The following is a 23,217-nucleotide window of genomic DNA, read 5'->3' as shown; positions in this document are numbered from 1 at the left end:
AGTTTAGTTTCAAAGCAGCCCTGTGGACTCAACAGGATGTCTGGGCAAACACACATATCTTCAAACAGTCATCACTACTGACAAATTATAGGCAAGACATTCCACAAGGCAGATGCCAAAACTGAGACAGGTAAGGCAGGAACAAAGGATATTTGTTACAAATCGAGTCAATTTGCCTTGTACAGAATCACTTATTTTCTTCAGCTAGTATTTTTACTTACTGTACTTTGAATCACTTAAGCTAAATCTAGGAAACAATCGTTTCTGAGAGTTTTCAAAATCTAGATTTGTTTATATCAGTTGGAAGTGGTTAATTAATGAACTTGGGAATTTTATTCTCTGAGTTAATGTTAATTACCAAAAACAAGCTCAAGATAAAATGAGTGTTGTTAGGTTTCACACTGGGCTTCTAGTGTGGAAAATATTACTTACATTTGTTCTGTATGTGGTTATATTTTAAAAAATGATACAGAGCATTTCTACATTTCTTCCCTCAACCTTTTTCCTGAAAGAAGAAACATTAGCTGTGTATAGAGGCTAACCCTCTGATTCTAAACTGTGAATCCTTGCCCTACAATGATGAAACTAATTATTCACTATAACTCCCTTATTACATATTTCATACTTCTTCTCAGGTTCAATACTGACTCACAGTATCCCAATCTAGATTACAATAGTAATGGAAGAGGGAAGTAATTGATTTGGGAGTTTTCTATCCCAGGCTGTGACTACATGCACCAAAAGGCTCAAACCAAAATACTTAGAGTACTCATAGCCACTTACAAATACATACACATACAATCTCAGATAAAAACATAGTATTTCTTTCATACACTAATACTATGGCAAGCAGGCCCAGCATTTTTTATACCAATTTTACCAATTAATAAGTACCAATGAACAACCCACACAGGAGAATAGGATTCCATTAGACATTCCAAATACTAACGTAGTTTATAGAAGGAAGGAGTCATGCCAACTTACTGACACCAAACACATTTCATACACTATAACAGAAAACAATAATATTCAAGAGTCAGACAAACATTTCACCCAGAAGATGACAGATGAATCTAGTCCAAGCAAAAAAAAGTGGGTTTAACTGTAACACATTAGTCAAAAACTCACATCACCCTGATAAAACAAGTGTGGATTGTCAAACTCACAAGGGATAATTAGTTAAGAACAAGTTACATTTTAAGCAAGCAAGTCCCCTGCTTCCTTTTCTTACCTGGACTGCATATCTTGCTGAGTTTTGGCCTGACTGGTTTCCGACTGAGCAGAGGGAGCAACTCGCTGCTGAAGTTCCACCAGGGACTGGTAGTACTGCTGTTGATGGTGTTGCTGCTGTTTGTAACGAGACAAACTAAAAAACAGCCCAAGAATGGCTTTCAAGTTTCCATTTCTTATTTCTGTATCAAATGGAAAAATATAAAACAATATCATATAAACTGAATGTTTTTTCTATTGCACATAAAATTCCAGGTGCAATTCTCTTGACCTAAATCTATGAAGACAGAAACACAACTTGATTTGCCAAGTGACATACTTCAACAGATATGAATTTCTGAAACATGCAATATTTGCTAAGAACTTGGAATTCCAGTGAGAAAAGGAAGGGATGGAAAATGAAGTCAGCTCATTCTAGAGATGCTCTTGGCTGATCATGGATTTCCTATTCTTCTATAGTTAGCTGCTTCTAGGAAGTGCATCAGTGTTTTCTCCTGTATTATTTGATAACACTCTGCTTCCTTCCCAAAGCACACACAGCTGTTACCAAGATAGCAGTGGCTATGAACCAAGAGAGCTACCTCAATGCCGATTACCCTGCATTTATAAACCCTGAGGGTACAGGTGCACCCGATTAAAAACAACTGGATGTACACCAGCCACCATTTCCCTAAATGACACACCAACCGCATTAATATACATATGCATGTATCTTCCAAATACATGTGTCTATATGTTCAAGGGTATATGAATATCCACATCTTTCCAAAAGCAGAGTACAACATAACAATTTTCAGTGATCCAATTATTTACTTTCAGTTCATGCTATATAACAATGTGTAGCCACGATCAGGCAAGATGAGGTTCGGTAACACAACTGAGTCAACATAAGCAGAAATCCTAGCTCTGATCAACGGGGCTGCTGGGGTAAGTTCTTCTGGTATAGAATGAAAAGAACTAAATTCAAAAATTAGGCTGCAAATAGGCCCAACTTTTTCACTTACACCCACAGTTTAAGAGTCAGGGAAATACAAAGAAGGAAACTTTGAAGAAGCCAGGCTACATAACCTAGAATCTATTTGAAATAAAACTCGCCATTTTCAATATATACATCCTCATCTGGGATTGAGATTTTATATCCCCTTTTAGAGTTTAGGAAGATTAGCAAATTATTTGGATTTACAAGCTGCTTTTTTTCTCATCTCCTAAACCATAAAATGAATGACTCATGCAAAGGAACTTATAAGTCATTATCTTTTCCCCCTAGACATCTCTCAGAGTTTCCATAATATAGAAAAGTTGGCTTCATTAATAAAAGAAAGCATTAATTTTCTTCTGAAAATCTGAGCGATGCTTTAAATAGAGGCTTTTAAAATTTGGGGAATTTTCACATGTTTGTTTAACTCAGAAACTCACTTCTGAAGATTTAACAGATAAATAAAAATCAATAGGCATATTAATAAAGCTTCTGATATGAAAAAAAGACATATGATAAACAAATGGCAGCATTTCTACCTTAGCATTAGCCGTTCAAAAAGCAAAAGGTTATCCTGGGGGATTTTATTCTGAATAACAAAATCACCAGTTAGATTCAACCCTAAGTTATTTTCTGCCACTAAGAATATAATCTAACTATGCATCACAGCATATAAATACAAATGAAATCTAAAATTAAGGTAAGTTTTAACACAGAGGAAAAATGGAGAAGAGTAAATAATTCTAAATGCACAGAATTTCTGTTTTTTTCCAATGATCACAAAATAATAAAATCTTAAAAATAGCATAAGCAATGTTAATGACATAAGGAGCTTTTCAAAACAAGTTCATTGTACTAAAAAGCAGATTTTCCCACATATTTAATGATATCCAATAGTATTTTTAGATATTAATCAAATAGTAATATCTGAATAATAGATGTTAATGAAGCAGGTTTCAAAGGATTTGTCATTTCATAATTTTAGCCATTTTTATGAACAGTACTTGAAATTTTGCTGAATATTTCCTAAAAATATATTTTAGCACACATTTTTATCTATTAGGAGAAGTTGTGCCATTAATCTTTTGAATAGGCACAAAGCTTTTTATGATAGTTTAGTAAATTTAATACTTCGCAAGGAAAACTGGACAGATGGAAGGAAGGAAGGATGGGTGAGCAGAATCACAGATGACAAAGGACAGGACCAAGAATCGCAAACACCACACAGTACTCTTAAACTGATCAGAGTACACCCAACACATCTTGAGTTTTTGTGAATTTTCACTGACCTTTGAGTATGGAAGAAAATGAGGTGCAAAAATGCAAAAATGAGTTAAATCTTTATCCATTTTGCTCCATTTTCATTTTAGAGATGGTATTTTGAATATTTGATTACTTTAAAAACCTTTACCTAATGACAGCTCTTAATATGACTAGTGTTGTTTCAAAGCTAATGGTAATTTATTTAAGGTTATCAGATTTGGAAAATCACTACTCAGTTAAGGAAATTTTCTGGGTAACATTGGAGTATTAGACTGTTTTACTTGTGTTTTTGTATATCTCTCATCCTCCACTATTGAATTAGCTATGTACCTACTTAAAAATCTAAAAAAGAAAACACAGTAGCAGTAACAAAAATGTTTTACTGACTCCTTCCCCTTCAAACCCTGTCAAGCAAAGAATATCCCCAGCAAAATTTTAAAAATTAAAATAAAAACAAACCTTAAAAATTAGATTATACATTAATAATCATTTTGTTCACAATACCAGATTCCTTTATTTCATTAAGGTGCTATGTACTCCAACATCACTTTTTTCACATTATGAAAGTCTTTTAAATATTAATGCGAATTATGTCAGTGATACTTCTTACCTTCAGCAGATAAACCTTGGACATTTACTCCTCTGGCTGCTAAAAAACTAAGGCAGGCATCAACATTCTCGATCTGCAATATGAAAATCAGTGAAAAAGGCAAATAAGAGGATTTTAAAAAAAATAAATACACAAGTCAGAATGAAACTGGAAAGAAAGATAAAGAATGAATATTTCACATTCATCTCATACTAGAGATCTTTACCAGAGTTTAACTAGAATTATTTTGGCTAATTACAGAGTGGAGATAAAGCTCTCATTGTCCATTTTAGTACTTAGAAACAATTCATAAAGGCCTGATTAAGAAGGGCATTCTTGCAGATTAGCTGCCCACCTACTTAACATAAAACTGGATTTTGTGCTTTCCAAAGAAGTCTCAACAGAGACGTCCACATAAGCTGACTGCTGTGTGCGTAAACCTTAGGAAGTTAGGATGTAGGTAAATGAGACACATCAGTATTAATCGTTAAGAATGTTTTAAACATATATGATGGACAAAGGATGAAACATATTTAAAAAGTAGACTTTTATTTTAACCATACTAAATCTTTATTTTTAAAACTGTCCTTTCCCCCACCCCCGATTTAACAGGGGCATTGCCTTTGCCCTTTGGAAAGAGCCATGCCAATGATCCTTGTGCGATTACTTCGTAGGAGGCAAAACATCATGTAGGGTAACTTAAGTAAAAATTTGATCTCAGTGTTGCTCACAGTGTTACACAGTAGTTCCTCAGCAAAGACTTTTATCAGAATCTTTTCAAGAGGACCAAAAATGTTCTAATTCTAAGTTATCTATTTTTTTTTTGGCGTTCTATAAATCTTGGAAGTCCTAAAGTAAATAAGAGATTTTTAAGTTAAAAATTTGGCAAGATATTCATTTCTGTCTTGTTAAATTGCTATCAAATGTTGGGCATGAAAACATAGCTCTACCAATCTCTTCTCTGGCTTAGTTTTATAAGAAGGTCAAAATGCTACTTACAAAAAAAAAATGTTCAAGAATTTGTGCTTATAAAATGAACAGACTGTTTACATTCCTTATAAAATATAATTTTGTGCAAAAAAAAAAATAGCATCCAAGGAGCTGTTCTTTTATTTAAAATTGTTGAAGCCAAGGCATACATTTACTTTGAAGGAAAAAAATGGTTTAATATCACTTCAAAATAAGTTTCACTAAAATTATCCTACCAAAAACAAGAATAATGCTGGACATGTTTAATATAACATGAATCAAATGAACCTTGTTTTTCTAATTGATATCTTAATGTCCTATGAGTCAACAGGATATTCTGTTATATCCATCCAAGGTGTTTTTGTCTAATCATTTTTAAATGATTGATTTGAAAAGCAGGGAGACAAACAGTGAGGAAGAGAACAGAGAGAAGTTCTCTGATGACTGGCTGGTTTTCTAAACGGCCACATTAGATATGAGCAAGTCAGATTGAAGGGAGGAGCCAGGAACTCCATCTGGGTCTCTCACATGTGTGGAAGGAGCCCAAGTACTGGGGCATCTTCTGCTGCTTTCCTAGGCACACAGCAGGGAAGTGTACTGGAGATAGAACAATGGGGACTTTCAACAGGTGTTCTGATAGGGGATTTGTATCACAAATGGCAGCTTAACACAGGTGCATAAATAGGTTTCTTTCTGGGCAGTTAAAAAGGAGGGTGGTGTATGGGAAGAGAAAAAGAAAAAAAAGGGGAGGAGGTGTAACAAACATTCACGTTAGTCAAGACATGCTTGAATTTTCTGGGCTTGATTCCTGACTTTACATCCTTCTAATGTAGACCCGGGGAACAACGATGGCTCAAATAACTGAGGTGCTACCACCCTCAGGGAAACCCATGATTGTGGCCTGGCTACCAGCTTCAACTCCAGCCACAGCCCAGTCACTGCAGCATTTGTGGAGTTAATCAGTGCAGGGCTGGGTGAAGCTCTCCTCTCCTCTCTTCCCCTCTCCTTTTCCATCATCCTCTCCCTTACTCTCTCACTCCCCACCCCTTTCTTCTTTCCCTCTTCCTCCCTTTTCCACTTCCTCTCCTTTCTCTTTCTTAAATAAATACGTCTAGGTTTAAAAAATAAAAATATACTGAAACTAAGAATAAATATTGTGACCTTATTATTAAGAAAGGTAACTAAATTGAATAATTTATGTGATTAAAATACTAATCTTGATACTATAAATTTCATACCAATTATGGAATTTTTATTAAAAAGTTTTCTGTTTGAAATATGTAATTTACTATGAGATATTAATAGCATATTTCAAACTAAATTTTAGTAAATCTATTAAATTCACTAAAATTTAGTTATAGGAACATATTAAGTCATGAGAAGATCTTGAAAATGTTATTAAATTGGGTCTATAATTAAATATATAAGATAGTTGTTTTAGTATTCATGTTTTTTTAATATTTTTATTGGAAAGGCATAATTATAGAGAGAAAGAGAGATAGCGAGAAAAATCTTGCATCCTCTGGTTCACTCCCCAAGTGGCTGCAATGGCCAGAGCTGAGCCAATCAAAAGCCAGGAGCTTCTTCCTGGTCTGCCACATGGGTACAGGGTCCCAAGCCTTTGAGTCAACCTCTACGTCTTTCCCAGGCCACAGCATGGAGCTGAATGGGAAGTTGGCCAGCCAGGACACAAACTGGCGCCCAGAAGGGATTCCGGCACAGGCAAGATGAGAACTTAGCCACTGAGCCATCATGTTGGGTCCTAATCTTCAGTTTAATCAGCATATGAAATAAATTGATGCCTACATTGGTTTTAGACACATACAATGTTCTACACACAAACAGACACAACACTTCAATTAAGAAAAGAAAATGAAAGCTCCCTAAAAGAGGCAAAAAAACCAAGTATTAAAAATGGACTCTTTTTTCTTCTGAAATTTATATAACAATAGCAGTTGCAGGCATTTGGCTAAGTGGCTATGTTGCAGCTTGGGATGCCCAGTACCACACTGAAGTTCCTGGTTGGAGTCCCATTTGTTCTGCTTCTGGTCTAGATTCCAGCACCCTGGGAAGCAGCAGGTGAAGACTAAGAGAGTTGTGTCCCTACTGCCCACATGGAATGCTTAGAATGAACTCCAATCTGCAAGCTTTAGCCTGTCCCAGCTCTAGCCATTGCTGCCATTTGGGAAATTAACCAGCAAATAAGATTTCTCTATCTTTCTCATCATAACTCTTACCTTTGTTTCTCTTCTTCCCCTGTTCCTCATCTCTCTGCTTTTCAAATAAAATGAACATAGGTAGATAAATAAATCTAAAAGCCTAGTTTCAAGAACATTCAATTTTTATAATATTCCCTTATAATTATTGATCAGAAGAACTAAAAATTTATGATAGTTAATTTAGTTCTCGGTTATTATTACAACTTGTAAGAAATAACAAAAGATGGCTACTTAGTTTCCAGTTTACTAAATACTATGTTTACTAAAGCTAATCTGCTTATTCAATAATTTTTGGCCAAATTAATTTTCCAAAGTGGATTAGCATAGTAAACCTAACAAAACATATACATTGGGCCCGGTGTGGTGGCCTAGTGGCTAAAGTCCTCACCTTGAATGCTCCAGGATCCCATATGGTTGCTGGTTCTGGTCCCGGTAGCCCTGCTTCCCATCTGGCTCCCTGCTTGTGACCTGGGGAGGCAGTCGAGGATGGCCCAAAGCCTTGGGACCCTACACCCACATGGGAGACCTGGAAGAGCTCCTGGTTCCAGGCTTCAGATTGGCACAGTACAGGCTGTTGCGGTCACTTGGGGAGTGAATCATCGGACAGGGGATCTTTCTCTCTGTCTCTCCTTCTCTCTGTATATCTGACTTGGCAATAGAAATGAATAAATCTTTGAAAAAAACATATACATCCTCTATTTAATTCTAGTCATTATGTAAACATCATCCTTTTAGAGGATATGAGCGTAAAAACCTTCTCACAGCAAAAACAACGATAATAAAAAGAGATGCTTTGAAAATTTTTGCTCAACACCCTTAAATGAACAGAGTGCATACTATGTGACAACCAGTTTATAGGATATTCTGGCTTAGTCAAGAGAAACTATGAAAACATATTCTTAAAACTGGTGAACTCTGTAAGAGTGCAGCCCCGTATATAGACAAGCTCTGTTAAACAAGTACTTCGTTTTGATTTCAACAGTGATTACATGGGTACATACACATGTATTCACACAAAAGACAATCAGTTGCAGCCTTGGCATTTCAGTGCTTTGCATACAATCAATTGCTTGTCACATTTATATTAATATTTCACTTCAACTTAAAACAATGGTGAATCTCTTATTTCAATGAATATAGGCTCTAGACAAATAAGGATAAAAATAAAAGAACCTGTCCGGTTGTTGTTGCAAGTAATTAAAGGGAAAGGTAAAGGTGTTTTGAGAAGGGGGTGGAAGAGGTGATACAAAATCCTGATGTTCTGAACAGGTTCTGCTATAATCTCATGGGAAGACTTTAACAGAACAGCCAAGCGTAACTTCAAGGCTTTGGGCCTCAGTCGCAAGATGAAATCCCTGCCTACTGAGACGGAAAAGACTGTAAGTACATAACAACAACATTAGCAGCTATTTAAACACCTAAGTGAGGATCTCGAAGAAGTATTTGGAATGCAATAGTGAGGCTTGTGACACAACCATGGCTGAACTAAGTCATGACGGATGGGCAAATACGAAAGAGAAAAGGAGAAAACATTGAGGCCTAGCAGATTCTCCTTTGTAAGAAGGGGAACAAGGAGAGGAGACTGAGCCCAAGCCATAGCGAAACAGAGGCAAAATAAGGGAAAAAAACAGTACATAAAGTCACCTTAGGAAGGTATTTGAAAGTTGAAGTAAAAATGAACTCCATCAGTAATCCCTGGCATGTCAATTAAGATGAAAACTAAAACTATTATATTTAGAACTAAATGAATCAAATCATTAACAACATTCAGATAGTGCCTGCCACATAGAACATGTTCAAAGATATATAAAAAACATAATAAAATTATAAACATATACACATGAGAATTCCTCAAAATTAATTTTGGCACCAAAAATATATCTTTTATTTGAATCTTCAGGGACATTTGGGAGAACTTTATTATATGCACATCTCTCTGACAGCTGCCAACATGTAGCCGCAGGAAGGTTCTTTCCTATTTTACTCTCTGGTCCCTCCACAAACCTACAAGAGTGCCTTAGATGATCAAGAAACAAGTGCTGTGGGAACACTTGAATCAGAGCAAAATTACAATAATGTTTCTACACCTGAAGCACGAGAATAAAAAGAAGTGCTTACACCATAATTTAAAGTATGATTACTAACGTAACCCAACGTCATTTATTGAATATGGACTCCACATATTGACTTACTTTACAGCAACTTGAGGTTCATGTTTCCTACATTCATTGTGCTCACATCCAAAGTATATTATTTCTACACCTGTAAGCCACTGTCTAGGTTGTCTTATACCTAGAAAAGTGAAACACTGCTGTGAGATAAGCAGCTGATACCTGGTGGCAGTCTGGGCCTGGTTGCCAAATCTATGCCAACTATACAAGTGCGCCAGCATAATTGCCTATTCTATTTATTTTTTTCAAGATTTATTTTATGTTTATTGCAAAGTCAAATATACAGAGGGGGTAGAGGCAGAGAGAAAGATCTTCCATCCGATGATTCACTCCCCAAGTGGCTGCAACGGCATGAGCTAAGCCAATATGAAGCTGGGAGCAGGAGCTTCCTCCAGGTCTTCCACATGGGTGCAGGTCCCAAGGTTCTAGACTGTCCTTCACTGCTTTCCCAGGCCACAAGCAGGAAGCTGGATGGAAAGCGGGGCCACCAAGACATGAACCAGTGCCCATATGGGATCCCGGCGTGGGCAAGTTAAGGACTTTAACCACTAGGCTATTGCATGCCCCCTCTCCCCCTTTTTAAGCTATCTGAGGAAGACAGGGACTGCTAGGCCAGGCACACTGCACTGCCATCTAGCAGAAGTGGGGATTGCTTCAGAACACCTGACAAGGGGGTCTGAAGACGTGTTGGAGTGGAGACCACTGAGAGGTTGTTTGACAGGTGAGAAGTGACTTCTGAAAACACAGAAAGTTCTGATTGTTTCATTTTGTACATTAGTCTTGACCCTTAAGAACCTGCTAGATAACAGCACGTCTAGTTGCGAAGTCACACATTGGATTTCAAAGGAGGACAGGAAGAATTGATATTATCTTCATTTAGGACAAATCAAGAAAGTCAGTGATAGCTTCATATCTTTAAAATTTTAAACTTATTGAAAATGTGGGGTCAAATGTGGTGCCATAATATTAAATATAATTTTAATGAGACTATCTGTATTTTTATTCATTTTAGTTTGTCATAAACTATTCCCATTTAAATGTTCTGTTTTTAACTAGCACATTTATTGAACTCATGAACTTTAAATTACGTGTCTTGGAAGCAACTCTTTATTTCTCTTTCTTTTTTTTTTTAAACCAAAAAACTGGTGTAACTTCCCTTTGAAAAATAACTAGGCATCTTTTACAACATCAGCAACTTTACGCCTTACATATTTTCAGGCTTGTTTTCCTACTTACTTATAGGTATTCAGTAAAAATTACACTTAGACAGAAAATGCCTGGACATGATTAATATTATCCTTACAGCTTGTGATTAAATCTAAACCATGGCACAGCAGTTAACACCAAGTGACTGATTTATTCAGCAACTCCTCACTGTTTACTACTGGCAGAGAGCTCTGTTAGATAGTGAAGGGATATAAAATGAGTTAAAAGTCTTTGTCTTATGAGATTGTAAAATAGCTGAGTAGACACAAAATATCCATAAATTGCCATAAAACAACACTTCATAAGTTAAGTTTTAGAAAACAATTCTAAGCAACACTGCATGGTACCAAAGAGAATGGAGTTGCAGGCCACTGCAGTCCTGGGAGTGGATTTTCTGAGTGTAACGTAGATTTGAAAGTCAGATGTTCTTAACAGATAAGCATCACAGGAAGAAGCAGGCCATGTCAGTGAGAGCATGGGACACATGTGCTGTATCATATCAGTCCTTCCTTTCTGTGGAACTCCAAAACTACTACAATGCAAATAGACTAAGCAATAGTTAACTAGGAACAGCAACTTTCTCTCTACAGAAGCAATGCATCCTGTCTAGGACATGTCTAATGCACTAGATATGTATATATTACTGCTATGAATCATACATAGAAAATGACTAGAAAAACACAGGACAAGCTGAACTTTGGCTGTCTCTGGAAGGAGAATTCTTTTGTGACTTGTGCTATTTCTGATTAACTATACTTTCCATTTTTCATGACAGATCTCTAATGCTGGTGTCATGATGTAAATTAAATAAATAAATTAGAACAAAAAATGCAGATTAGTTGTCTCGGTTTGAACAAATTCTCAAACTAGAATAGAATTTAAGTAATTATATACATTTTAGTCAAGGGATTTTTTTTTAAAGTGAGAAAAACATGAAAAAGTGAACTATACAAATCTTTTGCCTAAAAACTCACACAATGTCTATTTCATTCATTCATGTAACAATTATTTGTTCACCTTAAGCCTACCCAAGTCATAAAAATGCATATGGCTTTTTTTGAAAGTAAAGAATAATTAAAATCTGATGCAATGAATGTTCCCGAAAGAAAAACAGACTGCACAGAAAAGTATAAGAAAGAGCTATTCTTTTAAAAACCTGTATTTATTTATTTGAAATGAAAAAAGACAGAAACCTATCCTTTGTCAGTTGATCCTTCCCAAATGCAAGCAGCAACAAGAGTTGGGCCAGAAATTCAAACTGAGTTTACCCTGCATATTACAGTGACACAACTCCCTTCAGCATCTTCACTCGCTGTCTTCTAGACAGAGCATTAGCAAGAAGCTGAAACTGGGAATGCTCAAACCCAGGCACCCCCCAAATTGGATCAAAACTTCTCCAAGCAGCATTTTTCCTCTTTTTTGCTTTTAAGATTTAGTTTTATTTGAAAGGCAAGCTTACAAAAAAGATAAGGGGGAAGAGAAAGATCTTCCATCCACTGGTTCCCTTCCCAAAAGTCTGCAGCAGCGGCAGATGGGCAGGCTGAAGTCAGAAGCCTGGTGCTTCCTCCAGGTCTCTCACATAAGGATAGTGGCCCAAAGACATGTGCCATGTTTCACTTCTCTCCCAAGCCCATCAGCAGGGATCTGGGTCAGAAGTGGAGCAGCCAGGACTTGAATAAGTGTCCATGTGGGATTCAGGCTATGCAGGTGGAGGCTTAGCCTACTACACCAGGGAGACACTCCTCACATCAGTAGCATTTTAACAAGTGTACACCAAACACCTGGCCCCGACAAGAGTTTGTTCTTGATAGGATGCCAACAGGACAACAAAAAGAAAATTAATTAGTAACTGAGATTGATCAAATATATTGCAAAGATACTTTTTTATGAAGTTTTCATTACCATAACAGTTTTCAATGATAAAAGTGGTTGATCAGAGACTTGAACTGACTGCTCAGATTACAGAGCAGCACTCTTAGCCTCTGTATTTTGCTGCTTACATGGAAGTGCTAAGCTACGACCTCAAAGGTTGGGAAGGGACAATTGAGGTGATGAGAGATGAGTGAACTGAAGGAAGGAGTTACAGGTGCAAGGTTGAGAAAACATCACAGATTAAGGAATCTGCAAGGAGTTCAGAATGGCCAGGAATGCGGAAGCCAAAGCTCACCTGAAACTCTCGTAACTCCAAAATTTTACAAATACTCTAAAATGTTAGTAGCTTTCCAACTGGTATGAAAGACTTGTATATTAGGAGAGAGATGAGAGGAGCAAGACTTCAGAAGGAAAAAGTTCTGAAATCTACAGAAAGTTACCTGTAGATGACAAGGCCATAAGGGATAAATGGGGATTCAAAGGACTATCCTCTGGGACCTGCTGAGTGTCTAACAAATAGCAGAGCCAAAATTCAAACTCAAACTTGTCAGTCTACAATAAAACATGACTTTCTGCCACACCATGTTTCCTATCACTGTATCGTACACATTTCTGATTTACACACATTCACCTTCTTGCTCAAGCTTGTTGCGTAACTGACAAATAACTAGGACACAGTTTCAGGCATCAAAGAGGTACTCAATAGGTATTTGGTTGACAATAAGGATGAAATCAAGTAGTGTGAAGGCAAATGCAGAAATATTACAGAACTTTCACTGCTAGACACATTTTACAAGCGTATAGGCTTTAAAGATTGCTTGTATTTTCATATGCAGATAGGCTAACATATAGAATGACTGACAGCGCCAGGAGCCACAGGATGCTGGTAGCCAAAAAGGCCAAAAACAATAAAGCAATGGATTTGCTCTACAGCCTCCACTGGGGGAGCAGCACTGCTGACAATGGTCTGATGGTATGACTTTAAAAATTTTTTGGCCTCCAGAAATGTGAGAGCTTAAGCACTTCTTCTTTTTGGCATCCAAAATGGTGGTAATTTGGTAATAGGGGCCACAAGAAAAGACACAACTATCTACTCAGTAAAATGTGGGATAAGTTAGGATCCATGTAAGTATTATACATTTCCAGATCCTAAACTCTGAGACTGCCAGTGCACGTGTGTGTGTGTGTGTGTGTGTGTGTGTGTATTTCATTTGATCATTTTTACTTGAAAGGCAGAAAATCTCAGAGATAGAGAGAGGAGAAGGAGATGTAGCCAATGATCTTATACCCACCTGTTCAGTCCTCAAATGCATGTAACTCCTACAGTTGGGCCAGGTCACAGCCAGGAACCAGTCAGTAAATCTTGGCTCCCACATGAGTTAAAGGGACCCAGCTACTTGAGCCATCTACTGTCACCTCTTGTGGTGCACATTAGCAGGAAGCTAGAATCATAAGTAGGGCTGGCAGTTAAGCCCTGGTCTTCCATAATGTAACACAGGCATTCCAAGTGGATTCTTAATGATTGCATCAGATAGCCTCCTCTGAGATTATCATTTAATTAGGATTGGACCTAAGGCAGGGAGGTGGTGAAAGGCATACTCTAATTATGTATCCTTCCTTATTACAATGAAAAAAAACTTGTGTGTTTTCTTATGTCACTTCAAGTTTGTGTCGCAGGATAAAAAAAGGAATAAGCAAAATTTTTCTTTTTAAGTCTTAATTTAATCCATAATAGGTATTTGTCTGTGAATATATATATCTACATTTACATATATATGACAGAATATGTCACATATGAAAGACACTAGTGTAACATTAAAGAATACTCCTGTATATCAAGAGGTTGAGTCATGAGGAGAGAAAGAAAGGTATCAAAACATTATAAAGAAGGGAGGGCAATCCTAGTGAGAACTTTCCAAGCATAACTTACATGATTATCCAAAAAGTCACCATAACTAACACAATTTTAAAGGATAAGGGAAAAAAATTGGAAGACTGATACCTCCCAGGTTCAGACTTTGAAAGCAACCAAATTCTAGGCTATATGGCAAATCCAAAAGATAAAAAAAAAAATATATATAATAGAGCAGTGCGAGAGAGAGCCCAGAAACAGATGTACATAAATACACTCAACTGATATTTGATAACGAAGCAAAAGTGATATAAAAGGGCAAAAATACCCTTTGCAACAAATGGTGCTGAAACACCTGGATATTTACATTACAAACACAAACAAAACAGACACAAAAAAGCAGTCTAAATACTGACCTCATATCCTTCCCCAAAAAGTAATTCAAAGTATATCATAGATCTAAACATAAAACACAGAATTATAAAACTTGTAGAAGAAGCTACAGGAAGAAAGTCAAAATAAATATAGATATGGAAATGACTCTTCAGAAAAAAAATATCAAAGCTTCCATACCATCCATGAAAGAAATAACTGGCAAGCTGGATTGCTAAGAGTAAAAGCTTGTGTTCCGTGAAAGCCAATGTCAGATTGAGAGCATATGTCACAGATGTGAAGATAATAATTGCAAAAGACGTAACTTTTATCTAAGCCTACAAAGAGTGTTAAAGCTTCACAATAAAAACAAACAACTTAATTCAAAGGAAACAAAGACCCCAATCCACACCTGACCAAAGAAGAGATATGTTTATAGCAAATAAGCCTGTGCAGATTTTCCAAGTCCCATATCACGAGGGACATTAAGATTATAGATGCATGCCTAATGAAATAGCCAAAAAACCAGAAAATTTTAATCATCTATTACTAGAGAGGATCTGAGCAATAGAACTTTCATTCATTATTGGCAGGAATGCAAAATTAGACAGCCTCTTCGGAAGACAGTGGGTGATTTCCTATAAAACCACTTGGCCCCCAAAGTTTCAAACTTATAACCATGCAATAAACCACATATGGATGTTTAAAGCATTTAAATAAAGCATTTAAATATTTAAATATTTAAATAAATTATGGCACATCTAGAAGATTGAATGTTATTTAGCACTAAAAAAAAATGAGTTAACTAGTCATGGAAACACAGGAAAGAGATTTATATAGTACTGAGTAAAAGAAGCTGATCTTCAAAAATCTGTACACTCCATGGTTTCCAGAGTACCATATAATGACAAAAGACAAAGATAAAGAATAAAGACAAAACTATTTAGTCATCAAAACAACCAGTGATATTCAGGGGTCAAATAAATGAGGGGACAAACAGGTGTGGGTAGAAATTTAGGACAGTGAAACTATTCATGTATGTTTCTACAATGGTAGATAATGTTGATATATATTTATCCACAACCTCACAAAGTACAACATACAGAGTGAACAGGTAAAATGCAGACTTTGGGGGACAAGGATGAATCAATGCAAATTTATTAATTTAAAAACTATTCTAGGTGCCCGGCGGCGTGGCCTAGTGGCTAAAGTCCTCGCCTTGAATGCACTGGGATCCCATATGGGCGCCGGTTCTAATCCCAGAAGCTCCACTTCCCATCCAGCTCCCTGCTTGTGGCCTGGGAAAGCAGCTGAGGACGGCCCAGTGCTTTGGGACCCTGCACCCGCGTGGGAGACCTGGAAGAGGTTCCAGGTTCCCTGCTTCAGATTGGCGCAGCACCGGCTGTTGTGGCTCACTTGGGGAGTGAACCATCGGACGGAAGAGCTTCCTCTCTGTCTCTCCTCCTCTCTGTATATCTGACTTTGTATTGAAAATAAATAAATCTTAAAAAAAAAAAACTATTCTAGTAGACATTGTCAGTGTTGGAGGAGGCTGCATTTTATAGGGGCAGTGGGAAGATGGGAAAATCTCTAAATATTTCTCTGAGTTTTGCCAGTAACCTAAATTTTCTTTTTTTAAAAAGCCATTTTAAAGGAAGGAGAAGAAAGAGAAGGAAATTGGAATATCGAAAGGCCTTAAATCCATGTCTTATTATTTTCAAAGCCAGGTGAATATTTTAAAATTTTGTTAAAAATTTATTTTATTTTGTTATTGGAAAGGCAGATATACAGAGAGGAAGAGAGACAGAGGGGGAAATCTTCCATCTGATGATTCATTCCTCAAGTGGCCGCAAGGGCTGGAGCTAAGCCAATCCAAAGCTAGGAGCCTGGTGCCTCTTTCAGGTCTCCCTAGCAGGTGCAGCATCCCAAGGCTTTGGGCAGTCATAGATTGCTTTCCCAGGCCACAGGCAGTGAGCTAAATGGAAAGTGCGGCCGCCGGGATTAGAACTGGTGCCCACATGGGATCCCGGCACGTTCAAGGCAAGGACTTTAGCTGCTAATTTACAATGCCAGACCCGCCCAATTTTAGACACTTTAAAAATTAATTTCATAGGGAACAAGGGAAAAGAAGAGAGAAGGGGTGTGGAGGAAGAGAGGCAGGTGGGCAGATTTCTATCTACTGGTTCTCTTCCCAAATGCCCTCATTGTCCAGGGCCAGGCCAATTCTTGGATCCAAGAACTCATTCCAGCTCTCCTACAAGAATTGAAGGGTCCCAGTCTCTTGAGTCGCTGCCTGTTGCTTCCAAGCAAACATATTACAAAGAAGGAAGAATCCAGAAATGGATCCAAGATTCAAACACAAGCATGCCAACATGGAAATAAATCATGTCTTCACAGCTGTGCCAAATATCCACCCATAAGCTGTTTTTTTTTAAACAAATTTAAGATACCTGGTTGAGATTTATATGTACTTCAGTTTAGATATTTATTGAATATTACTAAATAAGGGACACAATGAGTCCCGTATCCATTCACATTTGATATGACAAGTAAAGGAAAGGTATAAGCCAAGAACCTACCACAAAACCAAATATACATACAAGTTACGTTGACACACAGCCAAGAAGTGAAATCAATGAACAATGATTACAATGTTGAACTCAAATCCTTCTCTAAAATTGTTTCTGTATAATGACTTCCCAGTTTTTACATTTGAAATATGACTAATATAACCAAACAACAACCAGTTCAGACATACTGCATGATGTTTCTTGTAACTTATAACAAGGCTCATCATTTTTATCTTGTTTAACCAAAGAATCGGTATAACTGAGCTGATATTAAAATGATTTAAAACTAAACTCATGAGTGGGCACATATACCAAATCTCAGATAAGTTATTGATCAAAGATAAATTTTTCAAATGTTTTCATTGAGATAGTGTGAATAATATTTTCACCATTTCATTGCTTTCTGTTTTTCTTATAGAAATAATATCTAAAGTATCACTACCCAGCATTAGGTTGTTGAACCAAAAATGTCATAATTTATGTTTTACCATTAATTATTACAATTTGAAATTTTCTGTTCAACTTTGAGGGTGGTGGAAATTTGAAAGTGTAGAGTAATATGTTGTTTTAAAAGTATTGTATGAAGGGGCCCGGCGGCGTGGCCTAGCGGCTGAAGTCCTCGCCTTGAAAGCCCCAGGATCCCATATGGGCGCCAGTTCTAATCCCGGAAGCTCCACTTCCCATCCAGCTCCCTGCTTGTGGCCTGGGAAAGCAGTTGAGGACAGCCCGATGCATTGGGACCCTGCACCCGCGTGGGAGACCCAGAAGAGGTTCCAGGTTCCTGGCTTCGGAATGGCGCGCACCGGCCGTTGTGGCTCACTTGGGGAGTGAATCATCGGAGGAAGATCTTCCTCTCTGTCTCTCCTCCTCTCTGTATATCTGACTTTGTAATAAAATAAATAAATCTTTAAAAAAAAGTATTGTAAGAGGAAGGTGCATTTGGCTCAGCACTTACGATGCCTCCTAAGACATCTATTTTCCCCACTGGAGTCCTGGGCTCAGTACTTGCTCTGGTAGCAGATTCTAGTTTGCTCGCAATGTGGAACCATAGCAGAAGCAATTAGATTCTTGATACTCATATGTGATAGCTGAACTGAGTACCATCTTCAGCTTTGTGCCCTCCCATGCTGCCACCAGCCCTCGTGGGCATTTTGGGGGACCCCAGCAGGTGGGAGCTCTCCCTCTCCTTTTCTATATGCCTACCCCTCGTCTCTCTCTCTACTGCTCCTTCCTCCCTAACTCTAGATATCTGTTTTCTTTCTCTGCCTCTTAAATTAAAATTTTAAAATACCAAATTACTGAAGTTTACAAAAACTGAAATAACAAAAGGATAAAATATATCTGCTCATACTAAATATGCTTATACTTTTTATCTATTAGCATACTGGGTAGAAAATAATCTGTCACATTTTAAGCTAAAAAAAAAAGTTAAGAACATGTTAACTGGTTAAGTCGCCAACATTCAAACACAAGGTAAAAATATAAACTATATAAGGGTTATACATGTATATATATTATTAACTTCTCTCACAAAATACTTTTATATGTTTTTAAATCAAATCAGAATAAAACTTTTTTCTAAATCCTATGTATCATATTCAACAATAAATCAATATAAATGTTGATATATTGCTATAAGAATAACATTTAAACTATATCATATGAAAATGTAATAAAACATTCTCATATCTTCAATGTTAATTTCTGAATGGCAGACTAAATAATTCCCTACATACTGTTCTAAAATATAAATTATATTTATAATTATATGCAAAATATAAATTATATTTTATACATCTCAGAAAATATCCTTGTTACTTTACTATGAAAGTAGTTTTAAATTATGTAACAGAGACTTTAAGGTGGACTATGTCAACCAGTGGATTCTGGAGAGATTTCATCATACTTGGAGTAGCGAGACTGGTAGTAATTCAGAACTGTTGAACTTTTAAAACCTCTTGAGCAAGACCCTCAAAGCATGCCGCACATCGGGGACCCTGGGGTGGTGTAGGGTGGTTGTCATCCATCCCAGGGTGCAGAGGCTTTGGGGAGGCTAGGTGTGCCTTATCTCCTTGTCTTTCTCATTCCCCCAGATACACAAAGGAAAGAAAGAGAATGTGGAAATGGTGATCTCACCCACCTTTCTGTAGCCCTTGACCCTAATCACCCTAATAAACTATGTAAAAAACATTGAAAATAAAAATAATTAATAAAAATACATAAATATTGAAAAATCAAATATATTTTGAAACAGAATATTAAGGGAAACTATGGCCGTTAATTTCCTTTGTATCAATCTAGTAAATGAGCAAAAGGCCAGAAGGAGCAGAAACCCACAGCACTTACTAAATTCTTTTTTCTGAGTCACATGGTTAGAATTAAAACCCCAATGACCTTTCAATACCTCCATATAATTTCAAAACCTTCTTTGGAACTTTACTGGCTGTGGTGTATAAAATAATGTCTAGAGTCAAGTTCTGCTTACAAAATTGGTTGAAAGTGATACCCTAGTATCTAAATATAAATTCCCCAATAATAGTAGTTAACTCATTCTTTCAAAGTTTAAACCTATATAAAAATAATGAAATCATCAAAGAAACTTCACTATGTTTTTCTTTAGACATCAGAGCTAAACTGGTAATAAAGCATTTGTCTTCATTGATCCCTTTTTCTAGATATTCCCAGACATGCACCGTTTCAAAATGGCAGGGGATCATGTGAATGGCCTAACATAGCAATATTCCACTCCTCTGAGTCACACCACTAGAATTCTGCACTATGCCATTTGTAAGACTTCATTACAGCTTTAAGAGCATTCCAATATTTTATCTCTTCCCTATATGGTTAGGAGCCTCATCTTCTTCTATCCAAGAAGATCCGTTTAAAACCAGCAGCAATTACAAGAAAGGGCAGAAAGAATTAAACTTTAACAGGACGGAACACTGATGAAAGCCCTGGTCATTGTGGTTATCACTTTCCAGATAAGCAGACTATAAAAGAAAGCTGGCAGATGCTTGTGAAATCCATAGCAGTAATTATTGTGGAAATCACATTCAAGCAGGACTCAGAGACAGGGAAGACTGAAATCCAATTTTCTTTTAGAAACTAAAAAACAAAACAAAACAAAACAAAAAAAAAAAAAAAGAAGGTGCAAGAAAGAATGAAGTTTTTTTAAAAACAAATTCCTCCTGTGGCAAATTTTAAGCAGTAAGGTACATAAAGCAACAGAAAATAAAGTTGAGGGCTGTGGCTAAAAACCAAAACAACTGAGCAACTAGAGAAGGGTGAAGAAAGGAAGAGGGAAGACTGAAGAACAAATGATTAGCCACACATGCCAGATCCTTTGTTGTACCGCATCAACTGGCTCCGTCTCATTTGTCAGGATAAAGATACTTCAATATAATAATCTGTTTGAAAACAAAACAAACTTGTTTTCAAAAAAACTTTTCCCAACACGTTTAAAATTTTTCTCTAAGAAGCTGCACTTGTGCCTCTATGTTTCAAATAAATGTTGGCCATCTCTTTTTTAGCTATTTTTAATCTGTCGGGCATTCTGAACATTCCTGGTATTTATAGTTTACTATTTCCTCATGTAAGCTCATCAAAGTTATGGCAAGCAGCATATATTTTGAATTGTGATGCCACCCACTTAGAAATTACTTAACAGGTGATATCCACATTAGTAACTTCATCTTCAAATGACGCTAAATATAGAGTGGAATAGCTGACAAAATAAGTTGTTTTTCAGAGCGAGTTTAGTCTCAAATTCATTAATTAAATATAATCATGACATTAAAACAGGATAAGCATAAAATGTCTCAGTAACACAGTAATCAGTTGCTCAAATTAGAAGCTGTTTTTCTTTCCTTTTATTAAAGATGTATTTATTTATTTGAAACACAGAGTGCACGTGTGTGTGTGTTTGTGTGTGTGTGACAGAGAGAGAGAGGTGCCTTCTATTCACTGGTTTGCTCCCCAAGTGGCTGCCAACAGCTGGAGCTGGCCCAGTCTGAAGCCAGGATCCAGGAGCCAGCAGGTTCTTCAGGTCTCCCATGAGGGATTCAGGAACCAAGGCATGGGTGCCATCTTTCACTGCCTTCCTACGCCTATAATCAGGGAGCTGGATGAGAAGTGAAGCATCTGGGACAGGAACCAGTGCCCACATGGGTTGCCCATACTACTGGCAGCAGTTTTACCCATTACACCAGAGTACCAGCCCCAACCTCAGGTCTTTCCTTAGTAATCTTTGTATTATTTTATTTGAACTGATTAGATGATATATAATATCAATACAAATTTTCTTATGATATACACACATGTTGTTTGCCTTTATTATAGTAAATATTAACACATTTATATATTAGCTACATATTTATACATATTATAGTAAATATTATATATAGAGAGGACAACATGAATCACTATACATTTGTAGGATCTTTTTTTCCCATCTATTTAATTTTTACTTTTATGGTACAATTCTATAGGCTTTGGGATTTCCCCTACCCTCTTCCCATATTCCCTCCCCACAACTTATTTTCCCCATATTATTACAATAGTATAATATTTCATTATCTTAATACTATGTATTGATTAGAAATTCTGTAATTTTTGTTTAATCTACCTCAAATATCCTCACATTTACCCAATCGTGTCTCCTGTGTCACAACACAAAGGAAAACGTATCCCCATTCTTTTACAGTATTAAATATGCACATGGATTTTAATGTTTCCTTCTTTGCTTGCTTCTTTTTGGCAGCGACATCCTTCTACCACCCTAACCCTCTGGGACTGCCTGTCTCCTATTGCTTCTTCCTTCTCTATTTACTTTTCCCTTGGAAAAATTGCTCAGCGCTCTATCCTCCTCTCAACACACTCAAGACCCAACAAATATCTACATATGTCAGCTACTATTGAACATATCATCCTACAGAAGACCTTCACATACATGTTACTTGTGACTAATTTTTTCAAATACTAACTTCCTTATTTCAGAGCAACAACTGCAGCTACACACATTTGATAGCATCTGCCATATTTTACTCCTCTAACTTTATCCCATCTTGTTAAGCTAACCCAAGTAGCATGGCTTCAACCACTGAGGATTAACATCATAGCTATTATCCATGCTCTCAGAGATAGTCCACACCTTGCCTCTTCACTTTCTGGTTCCTACACCTCTATTAAAATTTCCCAGTTTTAAAGCACCAGTTTTCTTTTCTGCTGACTTTACAAGATGTCATTCTTGTCCATGGCGTCCACTGTTACCCACACATTTAGGGATAAGCATTTGGGGAGGTGATTAAAGTCTCTTCTTGGGACTCCTGCATCTACATATCAGAGTGGTTCAAGTCTCAGCTCCCCCACTGGTAACTAATACCACTCTGGGGAGCAAGATGTGATGGCCCAAGGATGTGGGTCCCTGATATCCATATGGGAGAATCAGCTAGTGTTGCAGGTTGGCTTCAGCCTGACCCAAACCTGGTTGTTGCAGGTAATTGGGGAGAAAGACAGCTGATAAAAATTCTCTCTCTCTCTGAGATTTTTTTCAAGTAAGATATGAATAAATACATTTCTTAAACTATATCTTAAAAATAACTCCTATCTTATTGTTTACAATTATCTTCTAGCTGATGTTCTGATAGATCAAATTTTATATGCTAAAATAAGAATTTATAATCCTTTTTTAATCATTGCATATTAAACTTTTCTCCTCTATACTTAATAGTTGCTGCTCACTCATTTATGCCAAATATTGCGATCCATTTGAAACTCCATATACTCTTCATTTCCTGTATCCAACTGAAGACTGACCTTTACTTCAAGTCTCAGAAAGTATCTTACCAAAGCCTACCTTTTAAAGTTTCCATAAGCTTCCAATTGATTTTTTTTCAAAGATTTAAGTTACTTTATTTGAAAGTTAGTGTT

At 36.8% G+C, this 23,217-nt stretch overlaps 1 protein-coding gene across 3 annotated transcripts in view; it reads right to left on the bottom strand.

Annotated features, from left to right (window-relative positions):
* Positions 1-23,217, bottom strand: part of NAV3 (neuron navigator 3) — a 727,630-nt gene that overhangs the window by 207,519 nt on the left and 496,894 nt on the right. For all 3 annotated transcript variants that reach the window (XM_058673421.1, XM_058673422.1, XM_058673423.1), the window contains 2 exons: positions 4,080-4,152; positions 1,232-1,412 (listed from right to left, as the gene is read on the bottom strand). In XM_058673421.1, the coding sequence (XP_058529404.1) occupies positions 1,232-1,412; positions 4,080-4,152 (254 nt within the window). The remainder of the gene's footprint in view (positions 1-1,231; positions 1,413-4,079; positions 4,153-23,217) is intronic.

Source organism: Ochotona princeps, chromosome 15, assembly GCF_030435755.1.
Source record: "Ochotona princeps isolate mOchPri1 chromosome 15, mOchPri1.hap1, whole genome shotgun sequence".
Classification (NCBI taxonomy): domain Eukaryota; kingdom Metazoa; phylum Chordata; class Mammalia; order Lagomorpha; family Ochotonidae; genus Ochotona; species Ochotona princeps.
Note: the sequence above shows the minus strand (reverse complement) of the source record. Positions and strands in the feature narration are given on the sequence as shown.